We start from the raw sequence: 12,683 nt of genomic DNA on the forward strand, positions 1-12,683 counted from the left end.
ATCTCCACCTTATCTTTTCACAACTCCAATTTCTTGGAGTGAAACAATACAACATGTCTGGGAGATGAATCTTGACTCATTTAAGGAAATCATGGCAAGTGTTCTCCTTTGCTTAGATATTCAAGTTTTCCAGCTTCCTTTGTGACTATAATTGGCACATAACTAACAAGATGTGAAGAGTAAGCTTCTGAAAAAATACCAGGCTGTTAAGTTTCCTGACCTTCCCCTGAATCCAGGTTTGTTATAGTGCCAATGTCATCTTTTACTAAAACAGAAAAGAAGTTAAATTTAGGAGTCAGACATACATAGATATGAATCTTGGTTTTCTTCCTGAGCAATACAGGGGAAGATACTTATTTCTGTGAAGCCTCAGTTTTGTCACTTGCTAAACAGGGAAAATGTTACGACAGAACAACAGAATAAATAATAAATGGGGCAATAAAGGTGTGTAAATTTAGTTCCTGGGGTCTATAGTAGAGCTCAATAAATGGGACTGCTTATCAAATTAAAATGAATGAAAACACATCCCAGCCAAACCAATAAACACTCCCTAAGCCACACAATAAACCCTCTTCTCCATGGCCCCACTAAGTAATTTTGGTTTAATGGTCAGCAGAAATAAACGTATTTATGAAAGTTATGTTTTTCTTTTCAAAGGCCCAGTTGTTAGAAAAAAAGCACAAGTTATGTAGACAGCTGACAAATTTCCTTTACTTATTTTTGTATCCACATGATTGTAAAAAAGCAGTGTTAAATGGCTATTTCTGGTAAAAACACACAGTGTTCAAACCTAAGAAGGATTACATTCTTTGGACAGGTTTTATTCCCAGGATATCGAACGCCTTGGCCATAACAGCAGCTACTGCTTCACACAGCAGCATACGCCACATGTTTACTTTCAACACTTGACCTGAGAAAATAGAAAAAAAAAAAAAGATTAATTTGTCTTCTTGAAAACCATTACTAAAGAATCTGTATTACTTCTGTATTTTACTGAAAGGTGAATAGCCTAACCCATGTTTTGGGACTTTAACTAGAATTACCTTCACATTAAAATACAGACAATCCAAGGTTAAAATACAGACAATTCAAGAAAGATGTTTCTGTTCAAGAAATCTGTTTCTGATAAGGGGATACAAGTTCTACAATGATTAGAATGATAAATTTTATCTTTCTTCTAAAATTCTTTCAGAGTTTTATCTTAGGCCTCATAGTTTGAAATAACTATAAACTTTAATTTCAGGATAATGGTGAGATTGTTTTTCCTAATGAAATTTCAATTCTCAGGCATGACTCTCAAAAACACCTACTTGCCCTGTAACAAATCACTTCAGTCTACTTCAGTAACTGTAACAGAAGCTAGCAGAAAGCCTAAGGTAAGAAAAGATACCACTTTTCTCCCAAAGGCAGTTTCCATTGTCAAAAACTCCCAAAGACTCATTCTGGGACCCTCAGTAACATTGCTTTCATTGGAAATGTCCTATTCCTAGTGGTCTTCCAATTGTTTTCTTTGGAGTTCTATGGTTGGTTCCATGCATGTGCCTGAGGGTGGGGAAAACTACTTTGTGTGGAATGAGAATTCCATTTATGCTTTTATTAGATCTAGTTGAATTTTGTCTGTTATATATGATAATGACCAGTGTATAGTTGGGAAGAAAATCTAGGAGGGGTGGGGAGCGGGGGGGGGTGTTCCATAAATAAAACAAGTTGAAAACCATCCATCCACACCCAATTCAAATAAATGCCTTGCTAGTGCCCCGTCCTCAATATGACCACCGAATACGACACTTACCAGTTTGTCGATCCTTTTCCACACAATAGCAGCTATCATAGAATTCTGTGAAAGTAGTTGCCAGCTCATAGATATAATCACAAAGAGTGTGAAGAAGTAAGTCATCTAAAATCTTCTGGAGAATCTCAGGGAATCGTAAAATGCACCGGCCTAGTTTCCATTCCTTTTCATGGTCCAAAATGATCTTGGTCTCTTGAGCTGCTTTCTGGAGCATCTCTTCATCAATATTGGCCAGACGTGCAATAGACCTGAAAAATCAGGAAACAGCCATCATTTTCTTTTGTTAGGCACATCCTTCTCCACTCAGAAATATGTAATAAGAAATGACTGATGTAAATTAAAAATCCTATCAACTGATTCAAAATAGAACAATGTTGTACAAATACCGGATTCTAGTGAAGGCATACAACAAGTAAGCAGCTGTGTTTCCTCTGTCATCCAACATTTTGTCAAAGGAGAATATGTAGTCATTCAACCGGTTATGAGAAAGATCTGCATATTTGATACAACCATAAGCAACGGATGTCTGAGCAGCCTTTAATTCCTCTGCAGTTAAGACCTTTTGGAAAACAAACAAACAAAAACTTCATAGCTTACTGAACGCTGCCTTTGTCCTGGTGCTAAGGCAGACAAAGTAAACTTTAATAAATATCGACACTGAGGAAACATGGGCCAATCTATAAAAGGAATAATGAAAATATAACTCATCAGCTCTGCATAACAAAATGTTTTTCTATGAGATTTATAAAATATGAAGTGTCTGCTTGAATACTTTCCCCCCAATGTATTCAGCAGATACGAAATAGAAAGCACCAATAATTAGTTTATATCCACTTCATTCCATAAAGATTCTGAAGTAGCTTATAGAAAATAAAGTAACATAGCAAACTAGAAAAAAACTTAGGGTCGGGAAATTAATTGAAATTAAAACAGGGTGTCACAATAGAATGGATAAATAAGATATGGTATATATAGATAATGGAATTACTCAGCCATTGAAAAGAATGAAATAACATGGATGGATCTAGAGGGAATAATGCTAAGTGAAACAAGTCAGAGAAAGACAAATAGTATGTAATTTCACTCATAGGATTTGAGAAACAAATGATCAGAGAAAAAGAAGACAAAAAAACTGACCCTTAAATATACAGAACAAACTGGTGATTACCAGAGGGGAGGTGGGTAGGGAGATGGGTGAAACAGGTGAAGGGGATTAAGAGTACGCTTATCCTGATGAGCACTGAGTAATGTATAGAACTGCTGAGTCACTATGCTATATGCCAGAAACTAATGTAACACTGTATGTTAATTACACTGGAATTAAAAAGACAGGGTGTCAGGAGTAGGAGGAAGAACTCGTGCATTATTGTATTGTTAATATTTAGCCATGCATTCTAAAGCACTATTAGGCCACAAGTGATTAAGGTTCTTTTCTAGACACAATGGAGTTGTCTATAGTAGACTAACCCTTATACCAAAAGCAACTATTTAAAAGTTGGATAAATCATAGGAAGCAACTATATGAAGTCACTAGAGAACATCAATATAAGCAAAGTTTGAGGGGCTATATATAATCTTTGGGAGAAGGAAAACACAAGAAGTTAAGTCTCACATTTACCTGACCTTTTCCCCTAGGGCACTGTCTAAATCACCATGTGGTAGTGACAGAAGGGAACAAAAGCCAAGCAGAAAGAAGTGGTCTTACTGGGGTAAGAAGAGGGAATTCAGAGTTTGGGGCTTCCAAAAGAGTGAGGAGAAAATCACCAAGATAACAAAGAGGAGTGAAAAACTGAACACCTTCTTTCAAACCATCCAATGGCTGGCATTAACAAGGCAGGACTCCCAAAAAACCCAGCAGGAAAGAGAAAACTGGTAGTTGAAGAACTGAGCAGAGATTTCAGCAGCTGTGTGAGGCCGGGGAGTCCCAGAAGGAGCAAGGGAGAAGGGCACTAGTGAATTACCTGGTGAAACTAGAAGGGCCATATTTTACCAAAAAGAACCGTACCCTAATAGTAAAGATAAAACTGAAATGCTTCATTCAACCCTAACAAAGCTCCAGACCAAGACCGACAGAATTAAGATCACCAGCTGGTATGCCATCTGCCAGAAAAAAACTTAATTGGTTGTTGGAGGAAGATGACATTATCCAAAACCGTTATAATTTTGCATTCACAACATCCAGCATCCAGTTTGCGGCGGGGGGGGGAAGGCAGCTTAATAAAAAAGCCAGTTGCTATGACTGAAAACCAATGGGTGGGAAGAGGACCAACAAGACAACAGAAACAAAAAAGACAAAAGCAACTTTAAAATCTGGAACTGCTTAAAATAAAAAGATATTTAAAAATACTAATTACAGGAGCACCTGGGTGGCTTGGTTAAGCATCTGACTCTTGAGTTGGGCTCAGGTCATGATCCCAGGGTCATGGGATCCAGCCCCATGTCAGGCTCCATGCTGGGTGTGGAGCCTGCTTGGGATTCTCTTTCTCTCCTTCTGCCCCTCTCCCCTGCTCACACCCTCTCTCTCTAAAATAAATTTGAAAAAAAGTAATAAATAAAAATGAAGACATTAAAAAGACATGACAACCAACTATAATGGGTGATCCCGAACTGGACCCCAGACTGGAAAAACAACATGCATGAGACAAATGGTAAACTTAAATAAGGTCTGTAGACTATTAACTAGTGTTATATCACTAGTTAGTATCCTGATTCCATAATTATACTATGGATACATAAAGTATTGTTATTTGGGGAAGCTAACATAGCAATTCTTTGCACTATTTTGTAATTTTTATATGCCTAATATTATTTCAAAAATGAAAAGCTAAAATGGGAATGCAAGCTCGTGCAGCCACTCTGGAAAACAGTATGGAGGTTCCTCAAAAAACTAAAAATAGAACTACCCTACGACCTAGCAACTGCACTACTAGGTATTTATCCAAGGGATACAGGTATGCTGTGTTGAAGGGACACATGCCCTCCAATGCTTACAGAAGCACTATCAACAATAGCCAAAGTACGGAAGGAGCCCAAATGTCCATCAATGGATGAATGGATAAAGAAGATGTGGTATGTATATACACACACACACACACACACACACTGGAGTATTACTCAGCAATCAAAAAGAATGAAATCTTGCCATTTGCAACTACGTGGATGGAACTGGAGGGTATTATGCTAAGTGAAATTAGTCAGAGAAAGACAAAAATCATACGACTTCACTCATACGAGGACTTTTTTTAAATTTTTTTTTTCAACATTTTTTATTTATTTTTGGGACAGAGAGAGACAGAGCATGAACGGGGGAGGGGCAGAGAGAGAGGGAGATACAGAATCGGAAACAGGCTCCAGGCTCCGAGCCATCAGCCCAGAGCCCGACGCGGGGCTCGAACTCACGGACCACGAGATCGTGACCTGGCTGAAGTCGGACGCTTAACCGACTGCGCCACCCAGGCGCCCCATCATATGAGGACTTTAAGAGACAAAACAGATGAACATAAGGGAAGGGAAATAAAAATAATATAAAAACAGGGAGGGGAACAAAACAAAAGAGACTCATAAATATGGAGAACAAACTGAGGGTTACTGGAGGGGTTGTGGGAGGGGGGATGGGCTAAATGGGTAAGGGGCATTAAGGAATCTATTCCTGAAATCATTGTTTCACTATATGCTAACTAATTTGGATGTAAATTTTAAAAAATAAAAAATAAAAAAATGGAAATAGTCTAAAATAAGTAGAGGTAGATTGTATGTTGGTAATATTTTAGATATGTTGGGTTAAATAAAATACATTATTAAAATTAAAAAAAAAATGAAAACCTTAAAGAAAACTACAATCGAAATACTCAAAAAATTAGAGGAAAGGGGCAAAACAATGTAGAAAAGATTCAAAATGAAGCAGAGGGAGAAAAAGCATGGGGAAGAAAAAGCAGAGGGGCACCTGGCTGGCTCAGTCAGTAAAGCATATGACTCTTGATCTTGGGGTTTGAAGTCTGATCTCCACACTGGGGGTGATTACTTAGTTTTTAAAAAGCAGGTGTGAGAGACATATAGGACACACAGTGAAAAATTCTAACACATTATATAAGTACTTAGAATTCTGGGGAGTACAGAATGGAGCAAAGATGAAATAATTTAAGAGACAGGGCTGAAAATTCTAAACTGATGAAAGAACACAACCTACAGATTTAGGAAGCTCAGCACCTCCCAAGCAGGATAAGTACACTCCACACGCCTCACCGGCAAAAACCCTCAAACCATACTTAGGCATTCATTTAGTCTAAGTACCAAAACAAAGCCTAAGAAAAACAGTAAAAGTAGTCTGAAAAAAAGATACACTACCTTCAAAGGAGCAATGAGATAAGTGATATTGAAAAGAAACTAAAGAAGCTAAAAGACAATGGAATGCCACCTTTAAAATGCTGAAAGAGCTATGGGACTACAATTCTACACTCAATCAAAATACTGTTCAGGGGTGCCTGGGTGGCTCAGTGGTTAAGCGGCCGACTTCGGCTCAGGTCACAATCTCAGTCTGTGAGTTCAAGTCCCTCATCGGGCTCTCTGTTGGCAGTGCAGAGTCAGCTTCAGATCCTCTGTCTCCCCCTCTCTCTGCCCCTCCCCAACTCACACTCTCTCTTCCAAAAATGAACATTTAAAAAAACAGATCGTTCAAAACTACAGGCAATATAAAGATGTTCTCAGACAAATGCCAACAGAATTCATCACCAGCAAACTTGCACTACAAAAAAAGTATTAAAAGGAGATCCTCAAGGAAGAAGTGCACAGGAAAGAGTAAATATGTGAATAGATATAAATACAACAAACAATGGGTAAAGGACTTGAAAAGACCCCTCATGAAAGATATATAAATAGTCAATAAGCATTAAAAAAGGCAATCAACATTACTACTCATCAGAGAAATGCAAATATTAACCACAGTGAGATGCCACTGAATTCAACAGAAAGGATAAAAGACTGACAAATCAAGTGTTGGTAAAGATATGGGGCAAATGGAACAATCAAATATTAGTGGTGGGAGTATATAATGGTTACAATACTCTCTTTGGCAATTTTTAATAAAGTTAGGCAAAGCCAACCCTAACCTTACAATGGAGTAATGGTACATCTACATCCTGCCTAGGCCAGGACTAACATCCTATTCTACTTCTTCTGTAATTGTACTCTTCTGTTTATAGTAGTTCCATCCATTCCCTTATATCACTTGACTTACTGAAGAGTAAAAGACACAAAACCCTTTGACTCTCAATCCTTGACCTCCCTAATGTAGGCTGCAGAATCTAACCCTTTAGTTTGCAATATTTTCCAATCATTCATTCAAAGTTGTGACAGGAGAAATGCCAAGAAGCAGAGATATACGCCACAGTAACAGCAGGAAAAGGTCATAGCCTTTTGTAGTAGCCAAGAACTGTATTTTCAAACTCAATAATGAAGCAAACTTACTGTGCAATAAAATCTGAGTAATATAAGCTTACGTGGATTTTCTAATCCTCCCCAGTTCTCTCTCAAAAAAAAATCACAACACAGCACATGGTACACAATATGCCAACAAGGCTTTAGATTACCTTGTCTCTTTCTTTTTCCTTCAATTTGTCCATGGATCGTTTTAGTCCTTCTTCTAGAAGGTCTATGAGACGCACTGTTTCACCTGAACGTGTTTTAAACTTCTTCCTAAAAAAAATGTAAGAGTCCCAGTTAAGTAGATTTTGAAACAGAATTTACAACTTAGAAATCTTTGAAAATGACGTTTTGACAATGTCTCATTCCACCTGGCAACCGGGGAGAATGCTGAAAGAAAGAGTGGTACTTTCAATTATCTTTCATCTTATAGTCCTCAAATCAAAGCATTCTATGCTTTAGGCTCCCCATAGCATTCTCTACATGTTGACCTATAATACATTCCCTAAAAGGGAAATAGAGAAGACATTTGTTCATTTTCCTCAACATCAAGTTTGGCTTATTTTGCCTTCTCAGAAAAATTAATAAGATACATGTTTGATTCTAGAACTGTCTGGGAACTAAGCAAATTCATTTTTTTAACTTTTATTTATTTTTAAAATTTATATCAAAGTTAGTTAGCATATAATGCAACAATGATTCCAGGAGATTCCTTAATGCCCCTTACCCATTTAGCTCACCCTCCCACAACCCCTCCAGTAACCCTGTTTGTTCTCCGTATTTAAGAGTCTCTTATGTTTTTGTCCCCCTCCCTGTTTTTGTATTATTTTTGCTTCCCTTCCCTTATGTTCATCTGTTTTGTCTCTTAAAGTCCTCATGAGTGAAGTCATATATTTTTCTTCTCTAATTTCACTTAGCATAATACCCTCTAGTTCCATCCACATAGTTGCAAATGGCAAGATCTCATTCCTTTTGATTGCTGAGTAATATTCCATTGTGTGTGTGTGTGTGTGTGTATATATATATATATATATATATATATATATGTATATGTATGTATATATACACACACCACATCTTTATCCATTCATCCATCAACAGACATTTGGACTCTTTCCATACTTTGGCTATTGTCGATAGTGCTGCTGTAAACATTGGGGTGCATGTGTCCCTTTGAAACAGCACTCCTATGCCCTTTAGATAAATACCTAGTAGTGCAATTGCTGGGTCATAGGGTAGCTCTATTTTTATTTTTTGAGGAACCTCCATACTGTTTTCCAGAGTGGCTGCACCAGCTTGCATTCCCACCAACAATGCAAAAGAGATCCTCTTTCTCCGCATCCTGGCCAACATCTGTTGTTGCCTGAGTTGTTAATGTTAGCCATTCTAACAGGTGTGAGGTGGTATCTTATTGTGGTTTTGGTTTGTATTTCCCAGATGATGAGTGATATTGAGCATTTTTTTCGTGTATCAGTTGGCCATCTGGATGTCTTCTTTGGAGAAATGTCTTATTGATGTCTTTTGCCCATTTCTTCACTGGATTATTTGTTTTTTAGGTGTTGAGTTTGATAAGTTCTTTATAGATTTTGGATACTAACCCTTTATCTGATATGTCATTTGCAAATATCTTCTCCCATTCCGTTGCTTGCCTTTTAGTTTTGCTGACTGTTTCCTTTGCTGTGCAGAAGATTTTTATTTTGATGAGGTCCCAGTAGTTCATTTCTAAGCAAATTCTTAATTGGAATCTCATTTTTATTTCTCTAGATAATAACCCCACCTGTTGAGTAGCAACCAGCTCTGTACAAATCAGCTGAAGAGCTTAAACACAGGATGTCAGGGCTCCATTCATACCACTGAAATCAGAATCTCTGAGAATGTGACAACAGCTTTGACAGACACTGTCCTGGGCAATGGTACACTTAAAAGCATTTTACAAAAACTGGATTTTACTGGGACAATTGGCTGGCTCAGTTGGTAGAGCATGGGACTTGATCTCAGGTCATGAGTTCAAGCCCCACGTTGGGCTTACTTCAACAAAAATTGGATTATACCTATTAAACAGAAGTTTGTACAACACTGAGTATATAATTTTCTTTTTTATTAAGTTATCTCCATACCTAATGTGGGGCTCAAACTCATGACTCTGAGATCAAGAGTTGTATGTTCCACCAACTGAGCTAGCCAGGCACCTCTAATTTTCTCTTTTTAAAAAATTCTTTGGGGAGGGTGCCTGGCTGGCTCAGCTGACTGAGCATCTGACTTTGGCTCAGATCATGATCTCACGGTTCATGGGCTCAAGGCCTATGTTGGACTCCATGCTGACAGTGGGGAGCCTGCTTGGGATTCTCTCTCTTCCTCTCTCTCTGCTCCTCCCCTGCTTGTGCTGTCTCTCTCAAAAATAAATAAACATTAAATAAAAATAAATAAAAATTCTTTGTGATCACCTTGGCTGGCTTATTCAGTTGAACATGCGACTCTTGATCTTGGGGTTGTCTGAACTCCACATTATCAAAAATAAAATCATAAAAAAAATTCTTCAAATGCAGAAATGGTACTACAAATGAAGCATGTTTTTCTAGTCAACACAAAGCCTACCAAAATAATCATGGTATTTCCCATTAAAGTTGTATTTTCAGCATTACCTTAGAAAGGATCTCCTTCTTGATTATAGTATTAAAACTTACTATCCTACAAATACATTAAATACTTCTGTGGCTTTCCTTACGCCATCCCCTACTGTTTGACTATTCAGCAACTTCCAAATCTTCTGTCTGATGAAATGATAGCCATCAAAAGAGATGCCAAAATGCTAAGGGAGACCTTCCTATAACATCTCTACAATAAATGGTCTTTTCCTTTACTGCCTATATACACCTGCCTTGAATTTTTCTGCATTTTTTTGGTGCTGGTTTACTGCTCAGACTAGTGGTTCTAATAGAAGGAATCCATACCTGAACATCAAGAGTTTTTTAAAAAATGCCTAACACCTACTTTAGTACGTAGTAAGTCAATAACTTCCCTGGTGGGGCTGGCATGTATAGTTTAACAGTCTCCCCAGGGAACTGCTCTGCTTCACAAGACAGGCTCCTTAGTGTAAAGTCCACATTCTATTATCTTTGTGTACACACTGGAGCATCCAGACAATGCCATTCATATGTGCTCAATAAACAGGTGTCCAAAAAATAAGAGGAAGATGTTTAAATAAAAGGACAAACTATTGTAAAAAGCTTTAAAACAGAAAATTCCACTAAAAAGCAGATGGCAGAATCTGTGAGCATTTCAATGTAAATATTTAAAATATGGTACGCTGCCACTAGTTAACTATCATTAAAATTATTTTTCTCTTTAATGGTGCAGGATGCCATAATTACGTAACGGTGAGAGTGCAGAAATATGAAACAACAAAAAAATCATGGAAAAAACCTCTTAGCCATTATGTGATCAAGTTAATTGCCAAAATATGAGTACTTGTGAGAAATACAGGTATAAAAGTAAATTTGATAATTTCACCCAACTGTGAGAAAAATCATCTAAATATCAGTCCAGGGGCGCCTGGGTGGCTCAGCCGGTTAAGCATCCGACTTCAGCTCGGGTCATGATCTCACAGTCTGAGTTTGAGCCCCGCGTCGGGCTCTGTGCTGACAGCTCAGAGCCTGGAGCCTGCTTCAGATTCTGTGTCTCCCTCTTTCTCTGCCCCTCCCCTGCTCATGCTCTGTCTCTCTCTGTGTCAAAAATAAATAAAAACATTTAAAAAATAAAAGTAAAAAATAAATAAATACAAGTCCAAAAAACCAACAGTTAATAAACTAAGATACTATAACCAATACTCAACACATCGTCTGATTTTCAAGCACTTTTTTAGGACCACGACACCAAAATGAGGACCTAGTGTCTTTTGATTCCAAAAAAGTGCAGCTCTACACAAGAGTGTAACTTAAATTATAATTTAAAAATGTTTGATGCTGGGGCACCTGGCTGGCTCAATCAATGAACATATGACTTCAGTTTGGGTCATCTCATGGTTCATGAGTTTGAGCCCCACATCTGTCTCTGTGCTGACAGCTCAGAGTCTGCATTAGATTCTAAGTCTCCTTCTCTCTCTCTGCCCCTCTCTGCTCATGCTCCCTCTCAAAAATAAATAAAACATTAAAAAAATTTAAAAAGTGATGTTGATTTCCACGTACTCTAGCTAAAATACCTCACACATCTAGTCTAATTGTTGTAAACTTCATTAAGGCTTTTGTACATTGGCTAGCCAAGCATCTTGAGCTACTTCATGTGGTTTTTAAAAGCATTACCACTTCGGTGTAATGACATTTGGGCTGGATCACTAAATCTAAAGTGCCACAGATTTTTAAAAAAATTTTTTATTTTTTAATGTTTGTTTATTTTTGAGAGAGAGAGACAGAGTGTGAGCGGGTAAGGGGCAGAGAGAGGGAGACATGGAATCTGAAGCAGGCTCCAGGCTCTGAGCTGTCAGCACAGAGCCTGATGCGGGGCTCAAACCCACGAACCGCAAGATCATGACCTGAGGTGAAGTTGGGACGTTTAACTGACTGAGCCACCCAGGTGGCTAAAATGCCACAGATTTTAAAAGACATGATGTTAAATAGCTTAGTGACCGTAGGATATTACTGAATACAAGATGCTAAAAAATTTTATGCCTTTGAGTTGGTGATTATCTATATTTGCTTGTATTTATCTTTTATTTCATAAACATTGTACAGAATGCGGGGAAAAGATTGGAAAACAAAAACTGGATGTATGAATATTAACATGCAGGTCTCAAACTTATTATTTTTGAGATAAACATAAAAATGAAAGCTCAATTTTAAAACTCAATTGGAATCTCAATAAACGTATACCTATTTAGGTGTTTAACTGTGAAAGAAAAAGACAATTACAAAATGCTTGAAATATACTGTTGAGTATTTTCTTGAAATCTGAGGAGGTAGTGTGATCAACTTTACAATTTAGATCTGTGCAAATGGAAACCCTCTTAAAATCTGTTAAATCTAGTGTGGTTTTCATTCAACTCTTTACAAATCTCCCTAAAAGGCTACATTCTCTAATAGCAATAAGACATAGGTACAAAAAAGCTCAGCTGGCAGCATCTGCAGACTGAGAAAAATTATGAACTTTAATTCTAATTTAATATCTAATGAAACATAGCCTTTTGCAAGTAAATCTGGGGGTTGTGTATGTTATTAATACTCAGACTTTCCAGACTTACTTGTCTTCACCCAGCACCACACCAAATCCAGCATGAAACACTCGAGTTACTTTAGGGTCATACCAACCAATCATTTGAGCAGCACCAAATATTGTCTGGAAGTGCACAGACTACAAAGAAACAAATAGAAAGTTATCTGCTAAACTTTCTAATAACAAAAAAGTGACTTAAAGCTCTGTATGTAGCGATAAAGATTTGTAAAGTTTAAATCTCACAAATTTTAGAAGGCAAGCATAATTA

General features: G+C 37.5%; 1 protein-coding gene across 1 annotated transcript in view; it reads right to left on the reverse strand.

Annotated features, from left to right (window-relative positions):
- Positions 1-689: 689 nt before the first annotated feature.
- The window catches only part of RARS1 (arginyl-tRNA synthetase 1), a 39,171-nt gene continuing 27,177 nt past the window's right edge, over positions 690-12,683 (reverse strand). The window contains exons 12-16 of the mRNA XM_043596294.1: positions 12,444-12,553; positions 7,378-7,483; positions 2,179-2,351; positions 1,793-2,040; positions 690-910 (exon numbers count right to left, since the gene is read on the reverse strand). Of these exons, the coding sequence (XP_043452229.1) occupies positions 801-910; positions 1,793-2,040; positions 2,179-2,351; positions 7,378-7,483; positions 12,444-12,553 (747 nt within the window). The 3' untranslated portion in view covers positions 690-800. The remainder of the gene's footprint in view (positions 911-1,792; positions 2,041-2,178; positions 2,352-7,377; positions 7,484-12,443; positions 12,554-12,683) is intronic.

Source organism: Prionailurus bengalensis, chromosome A1, assembly GCF_016509475.1.
Source record: "Prionailurus bengalensis isolate Pbe53 chromosome A1, Fcat_Pben_1.1_paternal_pri, whole genome shotgun sequence".
Taxonomy (NCBI): Eukaryota; Metazoa; Chordata; class Mammalia; order Carnivora; family Felidae; genus Prionailurus; species Prionailurus bengalensis.